Genomic DNA, 25,260 nt, shown 5'->3' on the forward strand with positions numbered 1-25,260 from the left:
GAAAACCTGCAGGAGTTGGAGTCTTCCCTTCACAGGACCCCATCCAGCAAATGATGCCTGCGTGGATTTACAACGACAGCTTGGTGCCAGGTGAGTAAGGAAGTGGCAGGGTGAGGTGTGAGTGCAGGTGTGCTGCCAGCCCCAGCACAGGGACCCTGCCTGGGCTGTGTTACACAGCTGTGGTGGGTTTATCTGCATGGGAAGCAGGGGATTGTTCAGGCATGCTAAATGTGTGATCTGGAGTTGGCAATCGCAGCAGATGGTGCTGTGAGAGGTGGCACTGCTGATGCTGCTGCTGTTCTGGGTGCTGGGTTTGGGCCTATCTTGTAGTTAAGCAGCCTCATTTCTTAAGGCTATTTATCTTATATGTGCAAATAGAAAATGAAATGTAGCAGTAACTATTGATTACTCTGAGGTTTAAGTATATTAAGCTGCTGTAACTACCTGTTACAGAGAGGCATGTTTGGAAGCGGGGCACTAGGTCTTTGATACCATCTTGCCTGTGAAAATCATCCAATAATGCAGTTTACTGGCTCTCTCTTGACAGAGTTGTATAAGAAGATTCTAGAAACCACTTTGACACCTGCTGGAATAGACACAGCTAAACTCTATCCTATACTGATGTCTTCTGGATTGCCCAGAGAAACCCTGGGACAGATCTGGGCTTTAGCCAACCGTACCACCCCTGGGAAGCTGACAAAGGAAGAGCTCTACACTGTCCTGGCTATGATAGCAGTCACTCAGGTATGGCCAGCACTCAGGTGAGTGCCAGAATGTGTGCTCCTGGCTGCTGAATATCACTACACTTGCAGGAAAATGCTGCTCTTGAAATTCAGAGGAGAAACTCCCCTTGGAACTTCAGTGGAGGTGTAATTTCATCCTCTACACTGACACTTCAGTTACTCCTTTCCTTAGTGTCAGTTGAGAATAGCCCTTGGACATGGCCACCAAACACACCTCTGCATGTGTCAGTCCTTGGACATGGCCACCAAGCACACCTCTGTGTGTGTTTGTAGCAGGAAATGCTGTTTGCTTTCCTTCTGGTTTTATACACATCTGTTTTCCTCCACCTCAACAGTCCTTGAGCCCCTTAGTCAGTGAGCACCTAGACTGTCTGTGAGCGCCTAGGCTGTCTGCTTTTCTCCTGCACCAGTGGAGTGTTCATTTTAGGCTTCCATTCGTTGTCAGCACAGTGTCAGCTCCTAGCAGTTATTTCTGAGTTCCAGCCCTGTATGAAAACTAAGGCAGGAGGATGCTGAGCGTAGAAGATGGAAGCTGAGGCACCCTGTGGGGTGGTTGTGTAGGAAGGATGATGCAGAACACGCCACAGCTTTGCTCTCTAGTGCTTGCTGAATTGGTTTGCTAAAAGCCAGCCATGAATGCTGTCAAGTGCCAATGCCCACCTTGGCAGGTGCCATCACTGCTGTGTAACTCCAGCAGTCAGGAGGTTGAGTTGGATTCACTTGGGCAGGCTCTCGCCAGGCTGTTTGGCTTTGGAGGCTTTGCTTGGAGCGTGGCCAGGATGCTGCTCTGTCGTGATCCAAGTGCTGGGGTGAGTGCACTGTGCCTTTCAGTGAGCTCTCTGCTGTTCTGCCTTGCAGAGAGGAATACCTGCAGTGAGTCCTGATATGCTGAACCAGTTTCCAGCTGCTCCCGTTCCCACCCTGACTGGGTTCCCAATGCCGCTGCCTGCCCCGGTGAGCCAGCAGCCACTGCTGCCCTCCGCACCGCCTGTCTCCATGCCTCTGATGGGAATGAGCATCACGGCCCCCGCCGGCACAGCTGCAGGACAGCCTGCAGGAGGCTTCCTGCCACCTTACTCACCTGGCCAGGTCAGCTGGTGCTTCTTGTCTGCCAGACCTCCCTTGTGCTGGGAAGGGAATGAGTCTTTTTGTAGCACTGAAGTAAACAGCAACAATTGGAGCTGGAACCTGGCACAAACATCTGCAAGTGTGATGCTGTGCCACTGAGATGGTCTTTTTTATGGCACCTTTTTATTTTTGAGGCATTAGAAGAGGAGCAAAAGTGTTCCTCATTACAAACCAGTTGCACTGAAAGGGGGTTTAGTTGTAGGCAGCATTTGGTAGTGCAGCACCAAGTGGAGTCTGGGGTTAAAGTGCACAATGGGCTCCGTTAGCTGGGAAAACAAGGCAGAGGTTTCAGAAGAAGCTGAGAACTATGAAAACCTTTTGCTTACAGCACTGTAAATCATCTGGGGGATACATTTTTCTGTTTACAAATATGGGTCATCCCTTTTCAGAATATTTCTCTGTGTTGATTTTAAATGAAGTTGTTACTGATACTTGCTCTGTGTTAAAAGATTTCGTGGCTCTGATCAATACTCTGTTAAAGAGTTGAGTTCCTTATCCACCTGTGTCTACTGCTTGTTCCCCTCTGCACCCTCTGTGCGTTCTGAGCTGGGTGAGGTTCAGGAAAAGTGGCAGTAGTGACAGTGCTTACTTGGCATGCTGGTGTTGGAAACTTCTTTTGTTTCCCTTCTCTTGCCTTTAACTCTTCAGTGGGTTGTGCTGCTCCTGCCTGCTCCGTGCTGGGTGAGAGTTAGAAAAGAGCAGTGGAGTGATTTGTAAAGGTTTGTAAGCAGCACACAACACTTACAAATGCTGTTTGTAATTCAGGTAGTCAAAGCAGAAGATGATGACTTCCAGGAGTTTCAAGATGCTTCCAAGTCTGGCTCCCTGGATGACTCTTTCCCTGACTTCCAAGGGGATGTGGCTGGCTCCTCCAAAGCAGGCAGTGCACAGCAGCGGAGCAGGTAGCAGATCTTTGCTTGCCACCTCTGCAGCAGATCTTTGATTTGTACCCTCTCAGTATCTTAGAACTCTCTGAAGAACTGAAATGTTTTCCTCTTTTGTGGGTAGCTTTCTAGCCTGTGATGTCCTGGGGTCAGCTGACTTCTGCTCTGGCAGTTGCTTTTGAAGGTTGTTACACTACAACCAGGCCTCCTGAATCACAGCTGGCACCGGTGTGCCACAGGTGGCTGGCCAGGCTTTAGCATTCCAGTCAGCACGCTGGGGGAAATCTGGTTTACAAGGGATGGAGCAAGCTTTCAAGTGTTGAGATGCTGCAGAGGCATTGAAGCTCCTTCACACTGTGTGTTCAGGCAGAACTCTTACCTAGAGCTGCTCAGACAAGCACGCTGGGGCTGGTGCCATGTGCTGCCATTGAAGGGTGACCCACAGCTGCTGGAGTTGAAACAAACCATTTGATGACATTTCTTTCTTTATGCCCTGAATATGGACTCCAGAATTCATGCAAACAGTCTGACCTCACAGTCTGGAATGGCTGAGAAGTGCAGGGCACAGAGTGGTTGTTATTTCTGTCCTTTCTCTGGCCAGTGCTTTGACTTCTGCTATAAATCTCAGCTGGAAACTTGTCCACCCAGCAGTGGCCCTGCCTTTTGTCTGGGACACTGCCAGCATCTCGTTCTGGGTTATAACAGAGGAAGTAAACATGGGCCTGGAACTCTCAGAGCAGGTCTGGAGCAGGGCTGTGAAGATGACCTGAGGGCTTGGCCCACTCCAGCAGTTCCTTGTGTTTGGGGGGGGGCACCAGAACTCCAGGTGGGGTCTCATCAGGGCAGAGGGGCAGAATCCCTTCCTTATCCTGCTTCTCTCCCTGTTCTGGATACCGCCCAGCACACAGCTGCCTGCTGGGCTGCCAGAGCACATGCCTAGCTCGTGTTAACTTCATCAACTGACACCCTCAAGTCCTCCTCAAGACTGCTCTCCAGCCTCTATTTGTGCGTGGGATTGCCTCAATCTAGGTGCAGGACCTTGCATTTGGCCTTGTTGAACTTCATAAAGTTGGCTTGGGCCCACCTCTGTAGCCTGAGTCCCTCTGTCAACCCTTGTGTCTCCTTTGCCCAGTCCCCTTACCTGCTGGGGAGGGCTCCCTGGGTGATGGAGCAAGTGCTGCAGTTTGCCCCAGCACACAGGCTGAAGGCAGACACATCTTGCAACAGCTCTTTATGCACTTGAGAGCAGACTGTCACAGGGAGCTGTAATCTAATTGCTTCTGGAGCTTTACTTACCCCCCCTTGTCTGTAGAGCACAGCTGTTAACCGTTACAGGGCCCAGCACTGCATGTCTGAGCCTGGTTTGCACTGATGGGAAACGGGATTCTGTTCCTGGCAGCTCTGTTTGGGAGGCAATGCTGCCTGGCTGCAAGCTCCCAACCCATCATTAGCACTGTGCCAGCCCTAGGTTGGTGTGGTGCTTGTAGGCTGCTGATAAGGAGATTTAAATGGCTCTGGAAAGATTCTTGCTTCAGGCTGAAGAACACCATAGAAATTCATTCAGGTTTTCAGCCTGCCTGGTACTGAATGACAAACGGGAGGTAAAATGCAACATTCATATGTAAAGGCTGTTGTGGTGTGCTGTGGAGCTGCCAAGGGCTGATAAGGGGGCTGGTGTGGAGGGGAGCAAAGCTCTGTCTCCTGAATCTTGCAGCAGCTGCTGACACGGTGTCAGGTGGTTAGGGCAGGGCTGCTGGAGAAAGCAGAGTGTGTTTATGTGCTAAAGGATTTGCTTTTGTAACCGGGGGACTAATCCTTGTTTTGCTGATTAGATAGCTGCCTAAATTTGCTGATTTCCGCTGTCAGAGAGTCAAAGCTGTTCCTTCCCTTCCTTTCAAACAGGGGTTCCACTTCATTCTCTTAATTTTGCAGTTTATAAAGCAATATGGCATCACAGAACCACAGATTGGCTTGGGCTGGAAAGGAGCTTGAAGCTCATCTAGTGCACCCCACCCACCAGCAGGGACATCATCTGCAGGTTGCTCCGAGCCTCAAACAACCTGACCTGGAGAGATTGCAGGAATGGGACAATTCCCACCTCTCTGGGTGACCTGGATCAGGGCCTCACCACCCTCAGTGTAAAAAAAATGCTTGCTTGGATCTAACCTAATTCTCCCTCTTCTAGTTCAAATCATCACCCCCTGTTCTGTCACACTAGACCTTTCTAGAAAGTCTGTCCCCAGCTTTTTTATAAGCTCCATTAAGCACTGAAAGGCCACAGTGAGGTCCCCCCACTCTGATGCTCAAAATGTACTGAAAAGGAGATGAGCTGAAAGTGTGAAGCTGGTAAAATCTGTGCTTTTAACTCTTCTCAGGATCTAGTTCTGCCAGGGAGAATTGTCCTCCTGCAGCTCTGGACAAAGCATTACCGATCAGTAGGGAGTCCTGGGGATGTCTGTGTGCTCAGTGCTTCCTAGGCTAAGAACAATGGTGCAAAGGTCTGGAATGTTTTGTTCCTGTTTTGGTACAAATTAAAGTCAAGAAGAGTGAAAATTGAAATAAATAGGATTAGGTGAAACAAAATGCAGCCTCAGCCATCAGTTGCCTAGCTCCTGGGTACATGGAATCCTGGATTGGCTCAGGTTGAAAAGGACCTCAGACACTGTCTTCTCCAACTCCCTGCCACGGGCAGGGATGCCTCTAAGGCTGTACACTCCCAGCTCCCTCAGCCTGTCCTCACAGCAGAGATGCTCCAGCCCTTGGATCATCTTTGTGACTTCCTCTTGCCTCACTCCAGTAGCTCTGTGTCCTCCTTACTCTGGAGGCACCAGACCTGGATGCAGTATTTGAAGTGGGGTCTCACAAGGCTTTAATCTTGATTTGAAACTCTTCAGGACAGAAGGTTGGGTTTGGTGATTGAAGTTGTAGGGTGACAATAAGAGTTCCTTTAAATTCAGCCTGGAAATGTGAATTTCTTGGGGATCAGTTCGAGAACTTTGCTCTTCTCTCTTGTTTCCAGTGTCCCTCCTTTACTAGTGCCACTCCCAGGTAATAAGGCACTCTCCTCGAGTGATAAGTACGCTGCCTTCAAAGGGATTGCAGCCGAGAAGCCCGCCGACAGCACAGCTCCTTTTGGAGGTAAAGGGAAAGCAATCAGCCCTGGGGGGCAGTTCGATGCAGGACTTCCTGCAGCTCGGCTTTGCTGCTGCTGTGAATGTTTTAAAACCAGAGTAACGCTGCCAATGTAACCTTTGTGATGTGAACTCATCATACCGGTGTGTAACTGCATTTATTCTCTCCTGCTCACTAGATTCTGGAGACAAGTACAGTGCTTTCCGTGAGCTGGAGCAGCCCTCAGACAGCAAATGCTTGGGTAAGCAGCAGCAGCTTGGGAGCTGCTTTAGCATCTTTTCCTTCTGCTTTTTGTAGCAGTTCTGTGAGCTGCAGTTTCCATCCCTGCAGTTCTAGAACAATGGTTCCTCTGCTACCCTCAACAGCTTAGCAGGAAGTATCCTGAACAAAGTGGTGCAATACAAGATTTGAACTATCTAGGAATTGTGTTTCTGGATGCATGCCATCTTTCCTGGGTGCTCCTGAGTTGTATTCATGGAGTGGGTTGGATTGGAAGGCAGCTTAAAGATCATCTAGTTCCAACGCCTTGCCATGGGCAGGGACACCTCCACTAGCCCAGGCTGCTGAGAGTCTCATCCAGCCTAGCTTTGAACACCTCCAGGGAGGGCACATCCACAGATTGCCTTGTTAGAACTGAAGTGAGAAGCATATTCTTAGAAGACAGAATAAGTCAAACCAGCAACTTTTTAGTCTTCTACTGTCAGAGCAGAATTTAACCTTCTCGTGGTCTTGGGTGCTCTAAGATGAATCTGATCACTTGTTTGGAAATTTGCTTAACTGGTTTTGATTGGAAAGAGCAAAACCTAGATGAGATCTGAGGTGCAACATCTGTGCACTTCCAAAAGCAGAGCCTCCCTGAGCCTTCTGCAAGGCCATCTGTGTCTAACTGCTACAGTGCCAGTGCTAATCTCATCTTTCTGATCAGATCTCAAACTCTGCTAACTCCCCTATAGCATCAGTGGCCAGGTAGAGGATAAACCTGCTACTGACTGCAGCTCTGCTCTCTCTGGGACTTTGTTTCATGATTAGAAATCAACCTTGGATTCTGGGGGAAAACCTGCTCCTTATTTTTCCAAGATGAGATTCTTTGTCTCAAGCATGGAATTTCTGCCACCCCTGCGATGTTGTGTGAGGGTCTCAAGCTCAGTGCCCCTCCTGGATGAAACGCCTGAAGTGCAGTAACATTTTTGTCTCTTTCTGTAGGTGTAAATGTAGCAAATCAGTCTGTTTGCCATTACCCAGCTCTGACCACTGTTACTAAACCCTTTCACCAGCTTCCCTTTCTAATGGAGCAGTTTGCAACCCATCAGTAAGTTTAGTTTGCTGTGGTGGTGTAGTTTTGATCAAGACATAGCAACTTTGTAGATTCACAGAATGGGTTGGGCTGGAAGGGAAGGAACTTTGCAGATCATCCATCTCCAAGCCCCAGCCATGGGCAGGGACACCTCCACCGGCCCAGGCTGCTCAAGACCTCACCCAGCCTGGCCTTGAGCACCTCCAGGGAGGGGACATCCAGTCACCCTGGGCAACCTGTGCCAGTGTCTCCCCACAGGGAATCTCTTCCTAAGGAAATCTCCAGTCTAATAACTTGCTGAGTATTTGTGGTGTTTCTGGGCCAAGCTGATCTGGAGGGGAAGTGCAGTGGAAGAATCTGGCAAGTACAGTTGTGGGGCCTTTGCTACTACTCCCTTTAAGTCTTGCTTCAACAAATATATAAAGTATGACACAGCTTAAGGATTAAATGTTAATTAAATCTTGAATTCAAGTGTCCCATAAACAGATTTTGGTCTGCTTTAGAAACACACCAAAACCAGAGCAAAATCTGTTCACTGCACATTTCAGTTACAAGTAGTGTGTCGGTCCCTACCTGCTGGTGAATGGGTTAAACTGCTTGAGATTTTTCTTTGCATTCAGAAGAAAATGCTTCATGAAAGAGAAAAAAAACTGAGCAGGAAGAAACACAGAAAATTAGCACAGCAAAATATTTAATGTAAATGAAATCCAAACATTGTTACCTAATGTTTAATCAGGTTTAAATTGCAGTCCTCACGCAGCACGGTCTGACGTGCAGCAGGCAGCTGAGCTGGAGATCTGCACCTCTTAGGATTAATCATGCTCACTTTCATCTGAAAATCTGCCTGCAGGCTGCAAAGCAAACCTGGAGCCAGCCATAGCAGAGGCTGGAAGGTGCCTGAGCTGCACTGCACTTGCTGATCACTGAGCAGTGGGGGTGCTTAGGTGAATCCAGCAGAAGGGAAGTACACAGGCTTAAGTGTTCCAGACTAGCACCTTGGGTTCTTCCCTCTTTGGGTCTCTTCTACCCCTTGGGCTCCTTATTTTCCCAGCTGGACAGGCTTGGTGGCTTTCTGCCTGCTTCTCAAGAGTACCTTCAGCCACCAGGCAAGTTGAGTTACTGTCTCTTTTGTTCCTCTCCCAGCTCAGCAGCAGGCCCAACCTGCTGCTGGCACCCCAGGGAGGGGGAGAGCTGCTTCTGGAAGCTTGGGTTGGTGTGAGTGACATTTGCTGCTTGGGAAAGAGGAGGAGGTGGGAAAAAGAACTTAGGTGGGAGCTGAGTGAGACAGCACTGATCACCTCTGCACAGAATCATGAAATGGTAGGGGCTGGAAAGATCACTGAGTCCAATTCCTGTCCAAGTAGAGTCACTTGGAGAAGGTCACACAGGAACATGTCCAGGCAGGTTTTGAATGTCTCCAGAGATGGAGACTCCACCAGCTCTCTGGGCAGCCTGCTCCAGGGCTCCAGCACCCTCACATTAAAGAAGTTCCTCCTCATGTCAGATGGAATCTCTTCTGTTCCACTCTGTGTCCTGTCACTGGACACCAATGAACAAAGCCTGGTCCCATCCTGCTGCCATCCACCCTTGGAGTGTTGATCAGCACTGATGAGATCCCTCTCAGGCTGCTCTTCTTCAGACTAAGTAGCCCAAATTCTCTCAGCCTTTCCTCATCACAGAGAGGTTCCAGTCCCCTCAGCATCTTTGCAGCCCTTTGCTGTGCCCTCTGCAGCAAGTCCCTGTGCTTCCTGAGCTGGGGAGCCCAGAACTGGACACTATATTCAGCTGTGGCCTCATCAGGGCAGAGCAAAGGGAGAGGAGAACCTCTCTTGATCTACTCTACTACACCCTTCTTGATGCACCCCAGGATGTCATTGGCCGTCTTGGCCACAAGGGCTCATTGCTGGCTCATAGGCATCCTGTCGTCCACCAGGAAGCTGTTGGTCATGGTGCAAAGGGAGTGTGGTGTGACCTTGAGCAAAGACTGATGGGTTTGCTGCAGGGACCCTCAGCTGGCCAGAGGCCTGTGTGTTCCCTAGCGTTGGGTTTGCAGTCTGTGTGCATCCTCAGGCCTCCCTTTCAACCCTCCGGCACCGCACGAAGTATTTTGCTTGCTTGCATGGTGTGAGCACGATGCAGTTGTTGGTCACTGGTGCCTCACCCTTGTGTCCCCCCTGTTTGTTGCAGGAGATAACCTTGCAGAGCCCAAGCCTGCAGCAGCCGACGACGGCTTCACCGATTTCAAAACCGCTGACAGCGTCTCCCCGCTAGAGCCACCTGCGAAAGACAAACCCTTCCCTGCAGCCTTCCCCTCTCTGCCCCTTCAGCCCAAGCAGCAAACACAAGCCAAGAGCTCTTTGAATTTAGCGGACTTGGATCTCTTTTCCTCTCCCGCAGAAAGCAAGCAGCCCTCCTTGACCCCTGCCTTTAGCGCACCGAAGTCAGGCTCCCTTCCTCCGCCCCCGCTGCCGCCCGCCGCCGCCGCCCCGCCGCCCCCCAGCAAGAGCTCCAGCTTGGCTGAGGACTTCGGAGAGTTCAACCTGTTTGGGGACTTCTCTAACTGCACCTCGGGCAGCGGGCAGGATGACTTTGCAGATTTTATGGCTTTCAACAGCAGCAGTGGATTTGCTGAACAAAAAGCAGAAGACAAGTACAGTGCACTCAAGCTGGAGGCTGCTCCTGCTCCTCAGCCTGCCTCCTCTGGCAGCACGGCCAAGGGTGGGCAGAGCTCTGCCACCGCTTCCACGCCCACCAAATATGACATCTTCAAACAGCTTTCTCTGGAGGGCTCTGGAGCAGGCTTCGAGGAGGCCAAAGATGGCACCACCCTTTCCTCAGTAAAGAGCGACGATGACTTTGCTGACTTTCCCTCTAACAAGTTCTCTTCCACCTGCAACAGTGTGGACAAGTCCTTGGTGGATAAAGTGGCAGCTTTCAAGCAGGCCAAAGAAGACTCTGGCTCAGTGAAGTCCCTGGATCTGCCTTCCATCGGCGGCAGCAGCGTCGGCAAGGAGGACTCCGAAGATGCCCTGTCTGTTCAGTTTGACATGAAACTGGCTGATGTGGGAGGAGATCTTAAGCATGTCATGTCTGATAGCTCTTTGGATTTGCCAACTGTTAGTGGCCAGCATCCACCAGCAGCAGGTGAGGAACTGGTTAGATTGCTCTGGTAACACAGGTGGTGGAGGTGTCAGTGTTCTCCTGCGTGCCACATTACAGTATTATGCACTAGTGTTCGGGGGGGACAGGCTGCCAGCCCTGTGCCCCTGCTAGCCAACAGCCCCTGGCAGGGCAGCATTTACTCTTTGTCTTAGCAGGCTATAAATAGATTGAAGAGTCTGACCTGCAGACCAGTTTCCCTCTGAGAGCTGACAGCATGGTACAGCTGGTACCTGGAAGGGGTGAGTGGCAAACATTGCAATGCAAACATTGGCATTGTCCTGCTGCTGCTGTTAGCAAGAGGAATGGCAGAGTCCCACTGCAGTCTCCTGGGCTCAACAAAAGCTTTGGCGCTAGGATTTAACCCACTCTGTGCTTCTGAAAAGGGGAGGCAGAACACTAATTAGGGCTGTTAATGAGGAGCTGTCTCATCACCAACACCAGTGTACTCCTGTTATGGGGAGACTGCAGGACTCTGCAGGCAGTGCTGTGCAGGCTGCTTAGAGTCCCTGTGCAGAGGGCCCTTGGCTGCTGACTCTTGGCCCTCACTTTAAAACCGTGGGCCTTTGAGTTGACCCTCACCAGATTTTCCCCTCCTTTCATTTCCCTTTATGAAAGCCCCCCTGAGAGCCAGCTTTGCCATCTCCCACCCCATCTCATCAGACCAATTTCCCAAGTGTCCTGCTCTTTCTTGCCATGTGGACATCAGGAGCTAAGGTGGATTTGGATGTTCTGTGTCCATCAGCAGCACAGGAACCACCATGCCTGTGCTGTAGGACAAAGGTGAGGCAGTCAGAGGCAGGGGGGAAGATGCAGACTGTGTCCCAGCTGGTACTGCAAGGACTGGTTCTTGCCATGTGCAGTGTTTCTTCCTTTCTCTGCAGATGTGGGTAGAGGAAATCCCCAGTGCTGTCCTTGTGCGTTCTGTGGTGTGTTTAAGTAGGGGAGAGGCTTCAGCTGGCAGTGTTGCCGTGGAAGATGCTCTGTAACAGGGTACAAAATAATCAGGAATAATTTATTAGCAAAGACATTTAATTTTCATATTGCTGCTTGGTGAGACTCCAAGTGGAGTGAGCTGTCAAAACCGTAGCACCTACAGTGTCCTCTGGAATGTTTACTTTGCTTTTCAAGGCACTTTTTTCCTAGTATTTTTCTAGCCTCTTTTGGTGGTAGTTTGACTTCTGTAGCCCTTCTGCAGGACCTGAGCTTCTGCCACAGAAATCACTCATTACTAATGGCCCTCTGTGGCAGGAAAGACTTTTCTGGTTCCTTTAAAGGGGTCAGCCCATCGTGTGCTCGTTGCTAGACTTTTGAACTCTGCAGTATTAATTAGGAGCTGTTTTTACTGACCTGCCATCAGCCTGCACTCTCCTCTGGTGCCAGGCTGGGTGTTCTCCACAGGGCTCTGCTCAGCTCCGCCTGGATCCCGGAGCAAAGCCTGCTCTTACCAGCACTGCTGTGCTCACCTGCTCCTCGCTCTGGCCTTGGTGCATTTCGAGCTCTGCGCTGCTGTGGTTCAAGTCCTTTTGGGTTCCTTTGGGTTGTTTTCCAGTTTCCATGCCAAGCAGATGACTTTGTCCCCCCCCCTTTCCACTTTCTTTGAGCTGTCAATCTATTGTCAAAAAGGGACAGTATCCCTTTGCCACCCTCACTGCTGAGAAATGGGAGAGGAGTCGTTGGGAACCTTCTGTTGGCCAGCCCTGGCACTGCTCTGGTGAGGCAGCAGCAGCAGAGGTGCTGAGGAGTGGTTGGATTTGTCTGGCAGTGGTGCAGAGCTCTTTATCCTTCGGCTGCATTTCGCCTTGTGTAGCTTCTAGGTACAGGCCAGGTAGGTTGCTGACCCTGGGAATTAGGAGGAAACCATTGATCTGCTTCCCCTAGAACAGCCTTTGGTCTCTGAGGGAAGGAAGGTTTTCAGTTCTGCTCTCTGCAAAGGGGATACTGTCTCTTTAAACTTGGCTCCAACTCTGTGTGTGGAAGGACAATTACACTAACGTTGCCTGATTTCTCTTGCCTTTACTTTGTATAACCCTTTGAGCACTGCCTGCATGCTGTTAGTTTCAACCAGGCTGCTTCTTTTCAACCAAATTTCTGTTTCACTCCACGAGGAAGGCATTTTAATTAGCACCTCATCATGGTAGATGAACCTAATTTGCCCCACTTCCTGCTGAAGGCTGCAGCAGAGTGTACCCAGCCTGGGTATCCTCAAAGGGTTATCCATCTGCTGCCCTGGCACAGCTGTAAAGAACCTTTTTCCTTTGGCATTATTTGAGATCTCTGTATATTTTAATCAACTTCCAAGTTTTTTGCTGCTTTTCTAATGTCTGATTTCAGCTAAACATTTCCTGTGTGAATGTGCCTTCTCAGATCTGCTTTGGTATCTCTCTTCTGCGAGTGCTGACCTGCATGCTTGGTTCTGGTAACGCCCTTCGAGCTCCTGTGTATCACTATCTTTTGTGATCTGTAAGTCCTGCTGTGTTAATAAATATTATCTTGGCACATTTGGAAGGCCTGGGGATGTGTGTGATTTGTTGCAAACCAGCCAGTGTTTCCTGAAAACCACAAAGTTTTAAAGCCATAGTATCCCCTTCAGCCGGCAGGTGCCTGGCTCCTGCAGAGCAGCAGCTGGGTGAGCTTCTTTCTCCTCTTCCAAGGCTCTGACCTCTCTCCCTGACTGCTTCCCGAACTTTACATACCAGGATAAGCGACGGTTGGTTGGTTGGTTTGTTTCAGAGCAGCAGTTTTGGTGAGGGGTTGAATAGAGGCAATGTGTGGATGGCAGGGCTGTGTCTCTGAGCTGGGTTTGAGAGTGCTGTGGTCGTTCAGGCTCCAGGCAGAACCATTTCTCTGTCCTGTCGTCTCCTCATCTGCATTTCCCTGCTGCCAGCCAAGGCTATGATGCTCCTTTGTGAAGGGAACCAGGTGGGAAATGAGCTCTGTCCAGGCTGTAATGAGTAGCTGCCCATTGAACAATATTCTGATGTTTATTTAGCTAATCCAGAGTGGATTAATCCGGTAAGGGGCTCTGCTTCCTTTCTCTCTTTGGGAGCTCCAGCCTTACTCTATTGAAGCTTTCAAGCATGAATGACAGCTGCAGATCTGTGTCTTGTAATTCTGTCACTTGGACTTCCTCCAAATCCTGGGCCACTGTCATTATGGGGTTAACAGCAACTTAGCAGACAAAGTGAAAAGCTAAAATGAATTGATGTGAAGTGGAAGTGTTTCACAGCACAAGCTGGGGCTTGGTAATTCCTTGGCACAGGAGTGAAAACCAGATCAGAAACTGGAATATTTTACTTCTTTATGCCAATCTTGAGAGACTTTGAAAGGAAAACAACCAAACCAACACCCTTCTGTCACGCTGGAGAGTCAGGAAGTCTTGCCTAGCCCTGAAGCTTTTTAAACCGGGGGCTTAAACATCACCTGAGAGCCTTCGTTGTGCAGGGCACTGCTGTTAGCATTTGTGCAGCTAATCAGAGCTGGAGGAGGGAGAGCAGTGTGCAGGAGGCTCCTAACTGCTTTTGTGTCCAGATTCTACAGCAGATTCACAACTTGCCCTCCTGTAGGATCGTTCTGGAAGCAGAATTGCTCACCAACGCTTGTTTATCCTGTGAAGAGCTCTAGGAGCAGAGGAGGGTGTGGAGATGTTTTCTAAGTGCTGTCCAAGCTGAGCCAGAGAGCACACAGCTGCCCTGGGCACGATGGAGCAGAACTATCTCTGCTTCCAGTGCAAGCTCCCAGGGCATTTTCCCTGCTGTGAAACGTGCTTTATCATGATAATTAAAAAATCATTAGCGAAATCTTTAATTCCTCAAGGTTTGAAGGCCCTTCCCTGCTTTTTCTCTTGGTGTTAATTTATCTCCCAGTCAGTGCTGTTGATGGTTTCCACTTTAGCAGTGCCTGGTGCTGCCATTCTCCAGCGAAAGTCAATTGGAGTCCCTCCCATACCATTAACAGCAGCTGAGGAGGGGGCTGTGGATGTTTCTGATTGCTGATAGGCATGACACAGGCAGCAGCAGTGCCTACAAGCCTCTGTCTTCTTCCAGTTTCATCTTTGCCTTTCTCATGCCCCACTGAAAGCAGGGAGGAAGTGGTGCCAGACCTTCTCCAGCCTCTAGGCTTCTTCCTCAGGCTGCTGGTGATGTTCCAGAGCAACAGCTCTGGTTTTGGTGTGTTGATGTTCCTCTGTGAGGAAGAGAAGTAGCTACCACCAGCATCACTTGAGAGCCAAGGAAGCACACGAGAGTTGTGTTCATTCAGCTCAGTTTACTATAAACTGAAATCTAAACTTGTGGAAGTGCTGTGCTGGTTGGAATCACCAAAGCCCTGATCCTCCCCTCCATTGGCTCTTTCAGTTGCCTTCAGAGTCTCACTGGTGCTGTCAGGAGTTTCCCTTCAATGATTAAACTGTTGACATTGACGGCTCCAGCTTGTAAATTGCCTCCAGCCATAACTTAATTCTTGTGAGCTCAAATAAATTGTTATAGTTGGCTGAGATGAAGGATGTGAAGTTCTTCTGGAGATGAGATAACACAGGGAAGCAGTTTGAGCTGCATTTCATCCTCTGACAGTGTTCTTCTCTCCTTGGCAGCTCTCGCTTGAGCAGGTGTGGATCTGTTGGAGGGTAGGAGAGCCCTGCAGAGGGACCCTGACAGGCTGGATGGGTGGGCAGAGGCCAGTGGGATGAAATTTAACAAGGCCAAGTGCAGGGTCCTGCACTTTGGCCACAACAACCCCAAGCAGCACTACAGGCTGGGGACTGAGTGGCTGGAGAGCAGCCAGGAAGAGAGGGACCTGGGGGTGCTGGTAGATAGTAGCTGAAGTTGGCCAGCAGTGTGCCCAGGTGGCCAAGAGAGCCAATGGCATCCTGGCCTGCATCAGGAGCAGTGTGGCCAGCAGGACAAGGGAGGTTATTCTGCCCCTGTACTCAGTACTGCTCAGGCCACACCTTGAGTGCTGTGTCCAGTTCTGGGCTCCTCAATTCAAGAGAGATGTTGAGGTGCTGGAAGGTGTCCAGAGAAGGGCAGCAAGGCTGGGGAGAGGCCTGGAACACAGCCCTGTGAGGAGAGGCTGAGGGAGCTGGAGGTGTGCAGCCTGGAGAAGAGACCTCATTGCTGTCTACAGCTACCTGAAGGGAGGCTGTAGCCAGGTGGGGTTGGTCTCTTCTGCCAGGCAACCAGCAACAGGACAAGAGGACACAGCCTCAAGTTGTGCCAGGGCAGGTCTAGGCTGGGTGTTAGGAGGAAGTTCCTTGCAGAGAGAGTGATTGGCATTGGAATGGGCTGCCCAGGGAGGTGGTGCAGTCGCTGTCCCTGGAGGTGTTCAAGCAAAGCCTGGATGGGGCACTTAGTGCCATGGTCTGGTTGATTGGCCAGGGCTGGGTGCTAGGTGGGACTGGATGAGCTTGGAGGTCTCCTCCAACTTGGTTGATTCTGTGGTAAACCCCAGTCTCTTATGTCAGCTCTGCAAGACACTCCAGCATGGCTGCAGAGATGCCTGAGGAGCTCTGCTTTGTGCTGGGCTGTTTCACTACAGCCTGTGGACACATCTCTGCGGGAGGGCTGTGGGCTTCCTAAGCATGCTCCGCTCAGGATGTGTGTGCTCTCTGCTCTCCTTAAAAGCTAGCAGCACTCACTTCTGCCCTTGCACAGAGCCTCTGTCCCCAGCCCAAAGCATCTGCACAGAATTGTGGTGGATTTAGTCTTGGCTCCTTTTTCTTTTGAGTAAAAAGTGATGCTTTGATCAGATCTGTTCTCACCAGAAGTGTGCTGCAGCAGGCAGTGGAGGTAGCTCCGTGGCATCTGTCCTCACCAAGTGTCATGCTTAGTTAGAAGTGATGAATGTTCTTCCCCCCTCACTTCATCATCTCTTGCCTTGGAAAAAAGAAAACCCAAATGCATTCTTGACACACAAGCATCTGGTTAAATTTTGAACTGGGGAGACTGAGACTGGAGGTGAGGAAGAAATTCTTGACAGTGAGGGTGGGGAGACACTGGCACAGGTTGCCCAGGGAGGCTGTGGATGCCCCCTCCCTGGAGGCGTTCAGCACTAGGCTGGATGAGGCCTCGAGCAGCCTGGGCTGGTGGGAGGTGTCCCTACTTGTGGCAGGAGATTGGAACTGGATGAGCTTTAGGGTTCCTTTACATCATCACAGCCCAGAGCTGCAGTATGGGGACTGAAGCTTTTTATCCATCACATCCACGTGTGGGCTAAGGAAAAGGCTGCTGGGGAAGCAGTTCTTAGCACTGCTTAACAAAACAACCTTTTTGCCACTAACCCAAATATCCACATCAGAAAGGGCTCTCCGGGGTCAGCCAAGGCAGTGCTGCTCACATGTAAAGTGCTGCTTCACTCATTAGTCTGCTGGCACAGCTGCTTTGCTGCCCACCGGGGGGGCAGCTCCTCTCTTCCTGCAGCAAATCTGCTGAGAGCTCACAGCAGCCTTCAGCTGTGTGCAGTAGGGCAGGGGTTAGGATTTTTGCTTCCTCTAGTCAAAACCAGCTCATTTCTGGCATATATTCCTGTGCAGCACAGGGCATGGCACAGCAAGACCTTGGGCTTCTGAAACTCTGCCAGGGAAGGGCTAGGTTGGAGATTAAGGAAAATGTCTTTGCTGCCAGAGTGGTCAGGGACTGGAACAGGCTGCCCAAGGAGGTGCTGGAGTCCCCATGCCTGGAGAGGTTCAAGAAAGGTGTGGCAGTGGCACCTGGGGACAGGGTTTAGTGGCCATGGTGGTGCTGGGTTGAGAGTTGGAATGGATGATCCTGGAGGCCTTTTCCAACCCAAACAGTTCCATGATTATATGACAAGATCCCTTGAGCAGCCTGGGCTAGTAGATGTGTCCCTGCCCATGGCAGGGGGCTGAGACTTGATGGTCTTCAAGGTCCCTTCCAACCCATTCTGTGATTCTAAGACTCCTAGGAAAGTTTACTCACCAGAGTAACCCTTTTATAACTATCCAAATAAGTGAACCATTCCCTTCCAGCTCAGCTCTTACACCAGTGCAGGGGGGGCTTGGAGTCTGCATGGATCCATGGAGGGAATCTTCACTCTTAGCTTGTGAATAATTCAGATATTGTTCTGCCTTCCCTGCCATGACCTATTGATTGCAAGCCAAGCACTGTGAGCTCCAGCTTCCCATCGCAGCCTGCTGCTGATTCTGCCTGCCCCTGAGCCAAGGGAAGAGCAGGAGGGCCCTGCCCTGCTCCTTTAGGAAGTGTCCTCAGCCAGCTCCCACTCGTGGCCGTTATGAAAGAACTCAGCCAGGGCGGATGGTGCAGATCTGCACAGCAGGGTCGTGGCTCTGTCTCTGCATTTCCTGCTGCACGCTGAGACAATGGCAGTGCTGAAACCTTTGCTGGGCTCTGGAGGCAACACAAATGAAAAGGAAAAGAGGTTGCTTAGTGCCCCGTGGTCTCCTCAAGCTCCCAGGATTAATTACAGCTGGCTGACATTTTGGAGGTGGTTCTGGCACTCTCTTCAGTGCTACTGAAGCTTTCATTTACTTCTTTAAACAAAACTGTACGTTTGAGAGCACAAGGTGCAGTGTCTTGTGATAAATCACTGCTCCTTGCAAGTCAGCTCCTTTTCACCTTCTTCCCTTCAGTTTGCCCACCAGTAGGTGATTTCATCTCTGCTCTGTTTACCCTTCTGTGAACTGCTTGCTCTACAGATGCACTATTGGAGTGGTGCTTTGAAAGCTTGCCTGGGGTGTGCAGGGTGCTAAGGCTTGTTGTGGAGAGCAGCAGCTGCAGGAAGCCAGTCCCACAGGCCCAACCGTGCCTCTCCCACCCCTCGCAGGGGGCTCACTGGAGTGGCATTAAAGGGCATGTTGGTGTCTGTCTGTCTGTCAGGCTTTTCATTAGCTGGGCTGCGGGTCGTGCCTGGAAAGCAGCCTGAGGCACTGCATGCTCTGCCCGTCCTGTAGAGGAGCAGGTGAAGGCAGAGACATTTGGCCAGAGTGGCTTCGTGCTCAGACAGTAAAGAGGGCAGCTGGGATGCCAGCTTGCTCTGCTAGAGCCCTGCTGCTGTGTGCCAGCCAGCTCAGCCCATCGTGTTTACCAGAGCCTCAGCTAAGAGAATCTCTTCCCTGCATTGGGTTTTGCTTACCTCAAGCCTCTTCCACCCCAGGCACCAAGCAGCAGCTGAATGTCTAATCCAAAGTGACACTTGTTAATGCTGGAAAACAAATGCCAAGAGTAGAGGAGCAGGGCTGGGGCTCGGTGAGCTGTAATGCAACCCAGGCAGCCCCTGGCGCTCTCTGCCTTCACTCTGGATCAGGCTCAGGCTGAACGTGAAAGATCAGTTGAGTGAGTGGCAGACAAAGCCCAGCAGCTCCTGGCCACTGCAGGCTCTGGGGCTGGCTGTCATGCAGGGGAACAGGCTAGGTGCCATGCCTGCTGGTGGCACTGAGGAGAACCCACTGGCACAGAGGATTGGGTGAGTAGCAATGTTTGGAGCTTTCTGCAGACTGGTTGGATTTTCTCTAGCGAGCACTGAGGCTGTAAATGCTGACCCAAGGCCTCCAGATTATTCCTGGCATTCCTGAAAGCTGGAAGTTTGGAGAGCCAGCTGTGTGGCACTGTGAACAGCTTGACCAGGGTGGCTGTTCTCTGAAGCTTCTTGCAGCACGTTTGCACAAGTGCCCCTGCCATGGGGCAGGAACCTGAAGTGTTCAATGCTTTTCTCAGAGGGGATGCAGCAGTCAGCCCTGTGCTGTGTGGCTGTTTGCTGAGGGGGATGATGTGACAAGGCAGTGGAGTTGCTAGCGTTTACCTGTTGAGTGTGGGTTCTGCAGCCAGCATCAGAGCACTCAGCTGCCGATGGACGCAGGCTGCACTGCCTGGAAACATTTCCTGTTGCTTCAGTGTTTCTTCACTCCTGTAGTGGGATGGTGACTTCTAGCTTCAAATACAAGAGAATATTCAGAAGTGGAGGCTTACATTTATTACATGTGAATGTTTTGCTGTTAAATGCAGATTCTTCTTGTGCAAGCTCTGGTTTAAGCCTCGCTGAGCCACCTCAGAGTGTTTGTTCTTGCCGTTCCTTCGGGCTCTTAGCGAGTTGCTCCTGCCCCTACGCAGGGTGGAGAGGTGAACGTTGGCACTTCGTCTTCTAATTGTAAGGATTTGTTTCTCTCAGATATAGATGACTTAAAATGTGCCCCATTTGGAAGCTATAACAGTGGGTCTGCAGTCAGCAGCCTGGCAAGCTATGACTGGTCCGACAAAGAAGACATTCAGCAGGGCAAGAAGCTCTCCTCCTTTGTCCAGTCCTCGGGAAGTGGATCCTCTACGGCTACTTCTGTCCTTCAGAAGAAGGAGACCTTGTTTGGCAGCTCAGAAAACATTACCATGACAACAGTTTCCAAAGTGACAACCTTTGCTAGTGAGGATGCTTTGCAGGATGTTTCCTTTGCAGCATTTGCAAACTTTAAAGACTCTGGCCCAGCAGGTCCCAGCGAGGATGACTCCGGAGGCTTTGGGGACTTCGCCAGCCCTTCGGCAGGCGCACAGGATGCAGCGGCAGCCCAGGCGAGGCAGGAGGCAGATTTCCTGGCCAGTGGGCTGCCTTCTGACCTGCAAAGAGAGTCCACAGATGACTTTGGAGAGTTCCAAAGCGAAAAGCCAAAAATCAGCAAGTTTGACTTCTTGGTGGCAACTTCCCAAGGCAAGGTGAAGTCCAGTGAAGAAATGATCAGGAGCGAGCTGGCCACCTTTGACCTGTCTGTGCAAGGTAAGGCTGCCCAGGGTGGAGGGAGCCTGCCCTGCTTGTGCCTGGCACAGGCTGAATTTGCTCATCAGATGATAAATTAGCCAGTGGGGATTACTCCAAAAGCTCCTTGAAACAAGCTGAGTCTTCTCACTGATTTCTGTTGTGTTTGGAAGACAAGGAAAAAAAAAAACAAAGCCTTTACCAAAAAGTGGTGAGAATTGAGGAGCTGGGGAGAGCTGCACCAGTCCAGAGAAGGCTTCTTCTCTGCTGGAGTGGGAGTGCATCCCTTGCTGCTACTCTGTTCATTTCGATGCCTTGAGGACTGCAAGGCTAACTGGGTTATGTCCTCGCTTCTTAGGGTCTCACAAAAGGAGCTTAAGCCTGGGTGACCGAGAAATCAGCCGCTCCTCGCCTCTGCCTGTGCTGGAGCAGCCCTTCAGGGATCGCTCCAACACCTTCAGTGAGAAGCCTGCGCTGCCTGTCATCAGAGACAAGTACAAAGACCTGACTGGAGAAGTTGAGGTGAGAGCTGCCTGCAACACAAGCAGAGGGCAAAGACTCATCAGGCTGCTGTTGAGGGTGTTCTGTAGCCCTGCCCTTGGGACCTTAGCTGTTTGAGTTCAGGGGGTGAGTCTAAACTGGATAAGGTCAGGAGCTGTGATCATGAACTGCTCCTAAAGGAGGTTTCTTCTCTCCTGTGTTTAGTCTTGTGAAGTGGTGGTGGGGGGGAGAATGCTCTGCTGTGGTTAGTCTTGGGGGCAATGCTGTGGTCTGCGAGGCAGTCAGAGTCACTTGACTTTGTGGTCTGAGTTTGTAACTGGAAATTAGCTACAACTTCAGTCTAATCCCAGATTTGGCTCTGAGACCATTGGCTTTGGGAAATGGCTTAGCAATTTTGGCTGTGGTACTTGTTGCCCTTAGCCATCCTGAGAATAGATGGGAAAAGGACTTGGATGAAGCTCTGCTAATCCCTGTGCCTAGAGCAGCAGACCTGTAACAGCTGTGTCAGGAGTGGGTAGGTGCAGTGCCAATTTGTACCCATTCAGTACATTCTTCCTTATGAAACTGATTCTAAGAAATCAGACTTTGGAATTCAGGTGCAAATTTCTCAGCAGCTGAATTAGAGTTCAGGTGCAAAGAGAATATTGAAAGAATTAGGGGGGAGGGAAATAAGGAGCAGATCTGTTGAAGGTAGCTGACCTGCAAACAGGCTCTCAGAATTCCTGTCTGCTCTGCTCCTGTTGTGGTGGGAGAAGGGGAAGCATGTGAAGGAGCAGGTTGGCAGGCTGCTGGGCCAGCTCATCCCAACTCTGTCACCTAGAAATGTTGGAGCAGGTGATCCTTGGGGTCCCTTCCAACCTGGCACTCTGGCATTCTATGCTTCTGTGATTCAGACTGTGCCTTTCTTTCCAACAGGAAAGTGAGAGGTATGCCTACGAATGGCAAAGATGCTTGGAGAGTGCCCTGCAGGTAGGTGTGTAGCCTCCTCCACAGCCTCCCTCTCCTGCTGAAGGCTCCACAGCACACAGGCACAGCCTCAGGGGATTATAGTTCCTGCCCCAAAAGCTGCCAGGCAGCAGAAGCGGTGCCTGCTCAGTTAAAGATCCTGCACTAATCTCCCTGTCAGCTGTGATTAGTTTGCTTTTTGCCTACATTTCCAAGTTAATGTGGAGTTCCTGTGTTCTGGGCAGCCAGTAAGGCATGTTCTGGGTGCTGGTATCAGCACCTGCCTCTTCAGCCCTTCCTCAGAACCAGGGCTGCTTACTGTGCTGTGCAGAGGGCATGAAGTGCCTGGCTGTGGCTCTCAGTTGTTTCACAGCCAGATTCGTTTTCCTTCACATTTCTGCTTTGCATCTGAGTTTTAGCCAACACCCTGAATGCTGTTATTAACTCAGACAGCAGTGCCTGCTCCTCACTTTTGGATTTTGGGAATGGAAATACTTGGGGAATGTCTGAAGGTTTCAAATGTTCACCTGTTCCCCTTGGTCTGCTCATAGTTACTGCAGGAGTAGCAAAACCCGTGCTGGAGCATGGCAGTTATTTCTTAATCTCACTCCTGGTATGTGTGACAGTTTCTGCTGGGGACAGCCTGGTTGTGGTGGCTGGTCCAAGGGAGGTAACACCACCATTTATTTGATGCTATCCATTCCCCCAGGTCATAAGGAAAGCAAACGACACCTTGAATGGGATCAGCAGCTCCTCCGTCTGCACGGAAGTGATCCAGTCTGCACAGGGCATGGAGTACCTGCTGGGTAGGTTGGACTTCACCAGCTGAAAGCTCTCCCCTGACAGAGCAGTGACATGGAGTCATGGAACTGTGTTTTAGCTGCATCTTTCCCCTGCAATGAGCAGCTCTTGTGCTAAGGGGATGTAACTGCTGCTGTGGAATGACTGCCCCTGGCACCTTCCCTCTGCCCTGCCTGCTCTGGGCTGTTTCTGAGTTCAGGCTGCAGGAAGATGGAAGTGCTCTGCAATCCTCTGCTGTGTTCTGTGTCCCCAGGGGTTGTGGAAGTCTACAGGGTGACGAAGAGAGTTGAGCTGGGCATCAAAGCAACAGCTGTCTGCAGTGAGAAGCTCCAGCAGCTGCTGAAGGACATCGACAAGGTCTGGAACAACCTCATCAGCTTCATGTCGCTCGCAGCTTTGACGGTAAGGCCTGGGCTGTGTTGACAGCTGGGGGTGCAGGGGTGCAGGGCCCCCACAGCTGGGTGTGCAGGGCCCCCACTCATTGCCTAGCCTCTCGGTTTGCATTTTCCTCTCGCTCCACAGAAAAGCTCTCATTGCTGACACCCAGGGGAGAGCTCCCTGTAACAGAACTGTTTCCTGTGCCCAAACCTGCTGCTGCCTCAAGGAGTTTGGGGGTATCTGAACTGTGCACCACTCCAACAGGGCAACTGCAGTAACACCTTAAGAAGCCACTGGATAGAGAGGAGTGTGGCCAGCAGGGCAGGAGAGGAGATTCTGCCCTTCTGCTCTGCTCTGCTGAGACCCCCACCTCAGATACTGCATCCAGGTGTGGTGTCTCCAGCAAAAGAGGGACACAGAGCTGTTGGAGGCCACAAAGATGATCCAAGGGCTGGAGCACCTCTGCTATGAGGACAGGCTGAGGGAGCTGGGGGTGTTCTGTCTGGAGAAGAGAAGACTGCAGGGGGACCTTAGAGCTGTCTAGTGTAAGTAAGGCCCAGGGTCTTCGCTGTCTGCTAGCTGCAGCTCATTGGCTCTGCAGGGCACACAGTGGTGGCAGCAAGTCCTGGTGCTGCCCCATCCTGCAGAGAGCCTGGCAGAATAGGAAACTGATCCTTCCAGTATTTGACTGCTTGGCAGATGGAGCTGATAGACTGGGAGTCATCTCTTTGAACTCTGCTGTTGTTGATAGGAACACTTTTAAAAGCTATCAGGATTCTCTTCTTTAAGCAAGTGGATTAAAATTTAGTTCTTAAAGTGCTTTTCCTTGGAAGATTACAGGGATTACCTTGACGTCCAAAGCTTGGCCACGTGTTCTCCCAGCTGCAGTGGTCCAGAGCAATTTTAAACATATGAGGAGCTGTGAATAGTGATTTCTCATGCACAGACTATGGAGTTATCTGAGGCACAGGGATTCCTGCCCCTGTCCAAAGCTTCCCTCAGTGTTTCTCTTCTCCACCTGGGTCTCTGGGAGGTGTGAAACCCATCCCTGTTTGGATGAACACCTCCAGGCATGAGGACTGCAGGAAAAAAAGACCCTGTTGTTGCAGTGCTGGATCCCAAACGATGCAGAAGTGCCAATTAAGCAAAGTGGTGTAGCTCTGAGGCTGTGCTGGGAAAGGTTAATTTTATCTCTGAAAGGGTTTTGTCACCAGGGAATTTTATGCACAGCCTTGTGGCTTTTTGCTGCAGATTCCAGGCTGACCTTCTCCTGTGCTTCACTCCTGTGTTTGGTAAACAAATATTAGAGTGTCTTTATTAATTTGATTGATCTACTTAAAGATTAAAGGGTGGTGGTTTTGTCTCTTAGGTTTCCAATTATTCTGCAGCCAGTGGAGGGGGGGGAGTGTGACCAGCACAGCTGCAGTGTGGAGCCAGAGTGCACATGGCCTGGGCTCACACCTCGGAGGAAGTCTCTTGCACTGCCAGGCACTGGTTTCATAGGCACTGCTCCTTCCAGGCACAGAGGTCACTTGAGCAAAGTCTGGAGTTGATTTCAATCTGGAAGCTGAAACTTACAGACTGTGCCCTGGGAAAGGGGCTGCATCCAGGCAGTCCTCGTTTGCAGGTTTATTCATAGTCACTGGATGGGTTGGGTTGGAAGGGACTTTTAAAGCTCATCCAGTTCCACCCCTCTGCAGGGACACCTCCACTAGCCCAGGTTGCTCAAGGCCTCGTCCAGCCTGGCCTCAAACGTCTCCAGGGTGGGGACATCCACAACCTCCCTGGGTAACCTGCTCCGGTGTCTCCCCACCCTCACTGTTAGGAACTTAGTTCAGCTGTGTGGTGCTGAGGGCTGTGGTTTAGCCCCAGCCTTGGCAGAGCTAGGCAATAGTTTAGTTAATTAGAAGGGTTAGGTGATAGGTTGGACTCCATGGTCTCAGAGATCTTTTCCAGGCTGGCTAATTCTGTGAGTCTTTTGGACTCAAGGATCTGAAAGGGCTTTTCCAACCAAAAGGATTCTGTGCTTCCCCCAACGTTTGCCTGTCTCTAACCTGGTTAGTGTGTAGCTGGTGCCTTTCATTTCTCCATGAGTTGGTTAACCTTCATATCCCACTTTGCTCTGCTGTGCCCCCATGCCAGCTTCTCCTGGCTCCCTGGTTGGACTCGATGCTCTTGGAGACCTTTTCCAACTCAAACACTTCTGTGGTTCTGGAAAAGCTCCCAAAGGAATCACCTCCATCTTTTTTGATCAGGGAGGAACAGGGGATTCAGGATGGTGAACAGTGATGCAGACACCACTTGTGGTGCTTAGGACTGAGAGCAGAGCTGGCCCAGGCCCCTCTGCCTGCAGCTGCACACCCACTACCTGCCCACCACCGCTTATCTCCCTGCAGCTCGGAGCGCGCCGCGCTGGCACCCGGCAGCTGCCGCCAGGGCTCCTGCTTGCCAACGTCTCCTCCTTTTGATGTGGGAAGGTGGAACTGAAGAATTCTTCCCTTTGTAGTGGAAGCCTTTTTTCCAGAGCTGGAGTGTTATAAATGAGTGCTGATGGGGATTGCAGAGCAGGATTGCAAGTACA

General features: G+C 50.9%; 1 protein-coding gene across 10 annotated transcripts in view; it reads left to right on the top strand.

Moving 5' to 3' along the window:
* Positions 1–25,260, top strand: part of SYNRG (synergin gamma) — a 46,121-nt gene that overhangs the window by 14,922 nt on the left and 5,939 nt on the right. For 8 of the 10 annotated variants that reach the window (XM_064166489.1, XM_064166490.1, XM_064166493.1 and 5 more), the window contains 12 exons: positions 13–90; positions 548–744; positions 1,602–1,832; positions 2,637–2,773; positions 5,775–5,893; positions 6,066–6,128; positions 9,369–10,325; positions 19,482–20,075; positions 20,413–20,576; positions 21,471–21,524; positions 22,210–22,306; positions 22,555–22,703. In XM_064166489.1, coding sequence (XP_064022559.1) covers positions 13–90; positions 548–744; positions 1,602–1,832; positions 2,637–2,773; positions 5,775–5,893; positions 6,066–6,128; positions 9,369–10,325; positions 19,482–20,075; positions 20,413–20,576; positions 21,471–21,524; positions 22,210–22,306; positions 22,555–22,703 — 2,840 coding nt within the window. Of the gene's footprint in view, positions 1–12; positions 91–547; positions 745–1,601; positions 1,833–2,636; positions 2,774–5,774; positions 5,894–6,065; positions 6,129–9,368; positions 10,326–19,481; positions 20,076–20,412; positions 20,577–21,470; positions 21,525–22,209; positions 22,307–22,554; positions 22,704–22,823; positions 24,019–24,198; positions 25,083–25,260 lie in introns of those variants that run through there. The other 2 variants (XM_064166492.1, XM_064166494.1) reach the window with 2 other exon arrangements.

The sequence above is a fragment of the Pogoniulus pusillus genome, chromosome 27 (assembly GCF_015220805.1).
Source record: "Pogoniulus pusillus isolate bPogPus1 chromosome 27, bPogPus1.pri, whole genome shotgun sequence".
NCBI lineage: Eukaryota > Metazoa > Chordata > Aves > Piciformes > Lybiidae > Pogoniulus > Pogoniulus pusillus.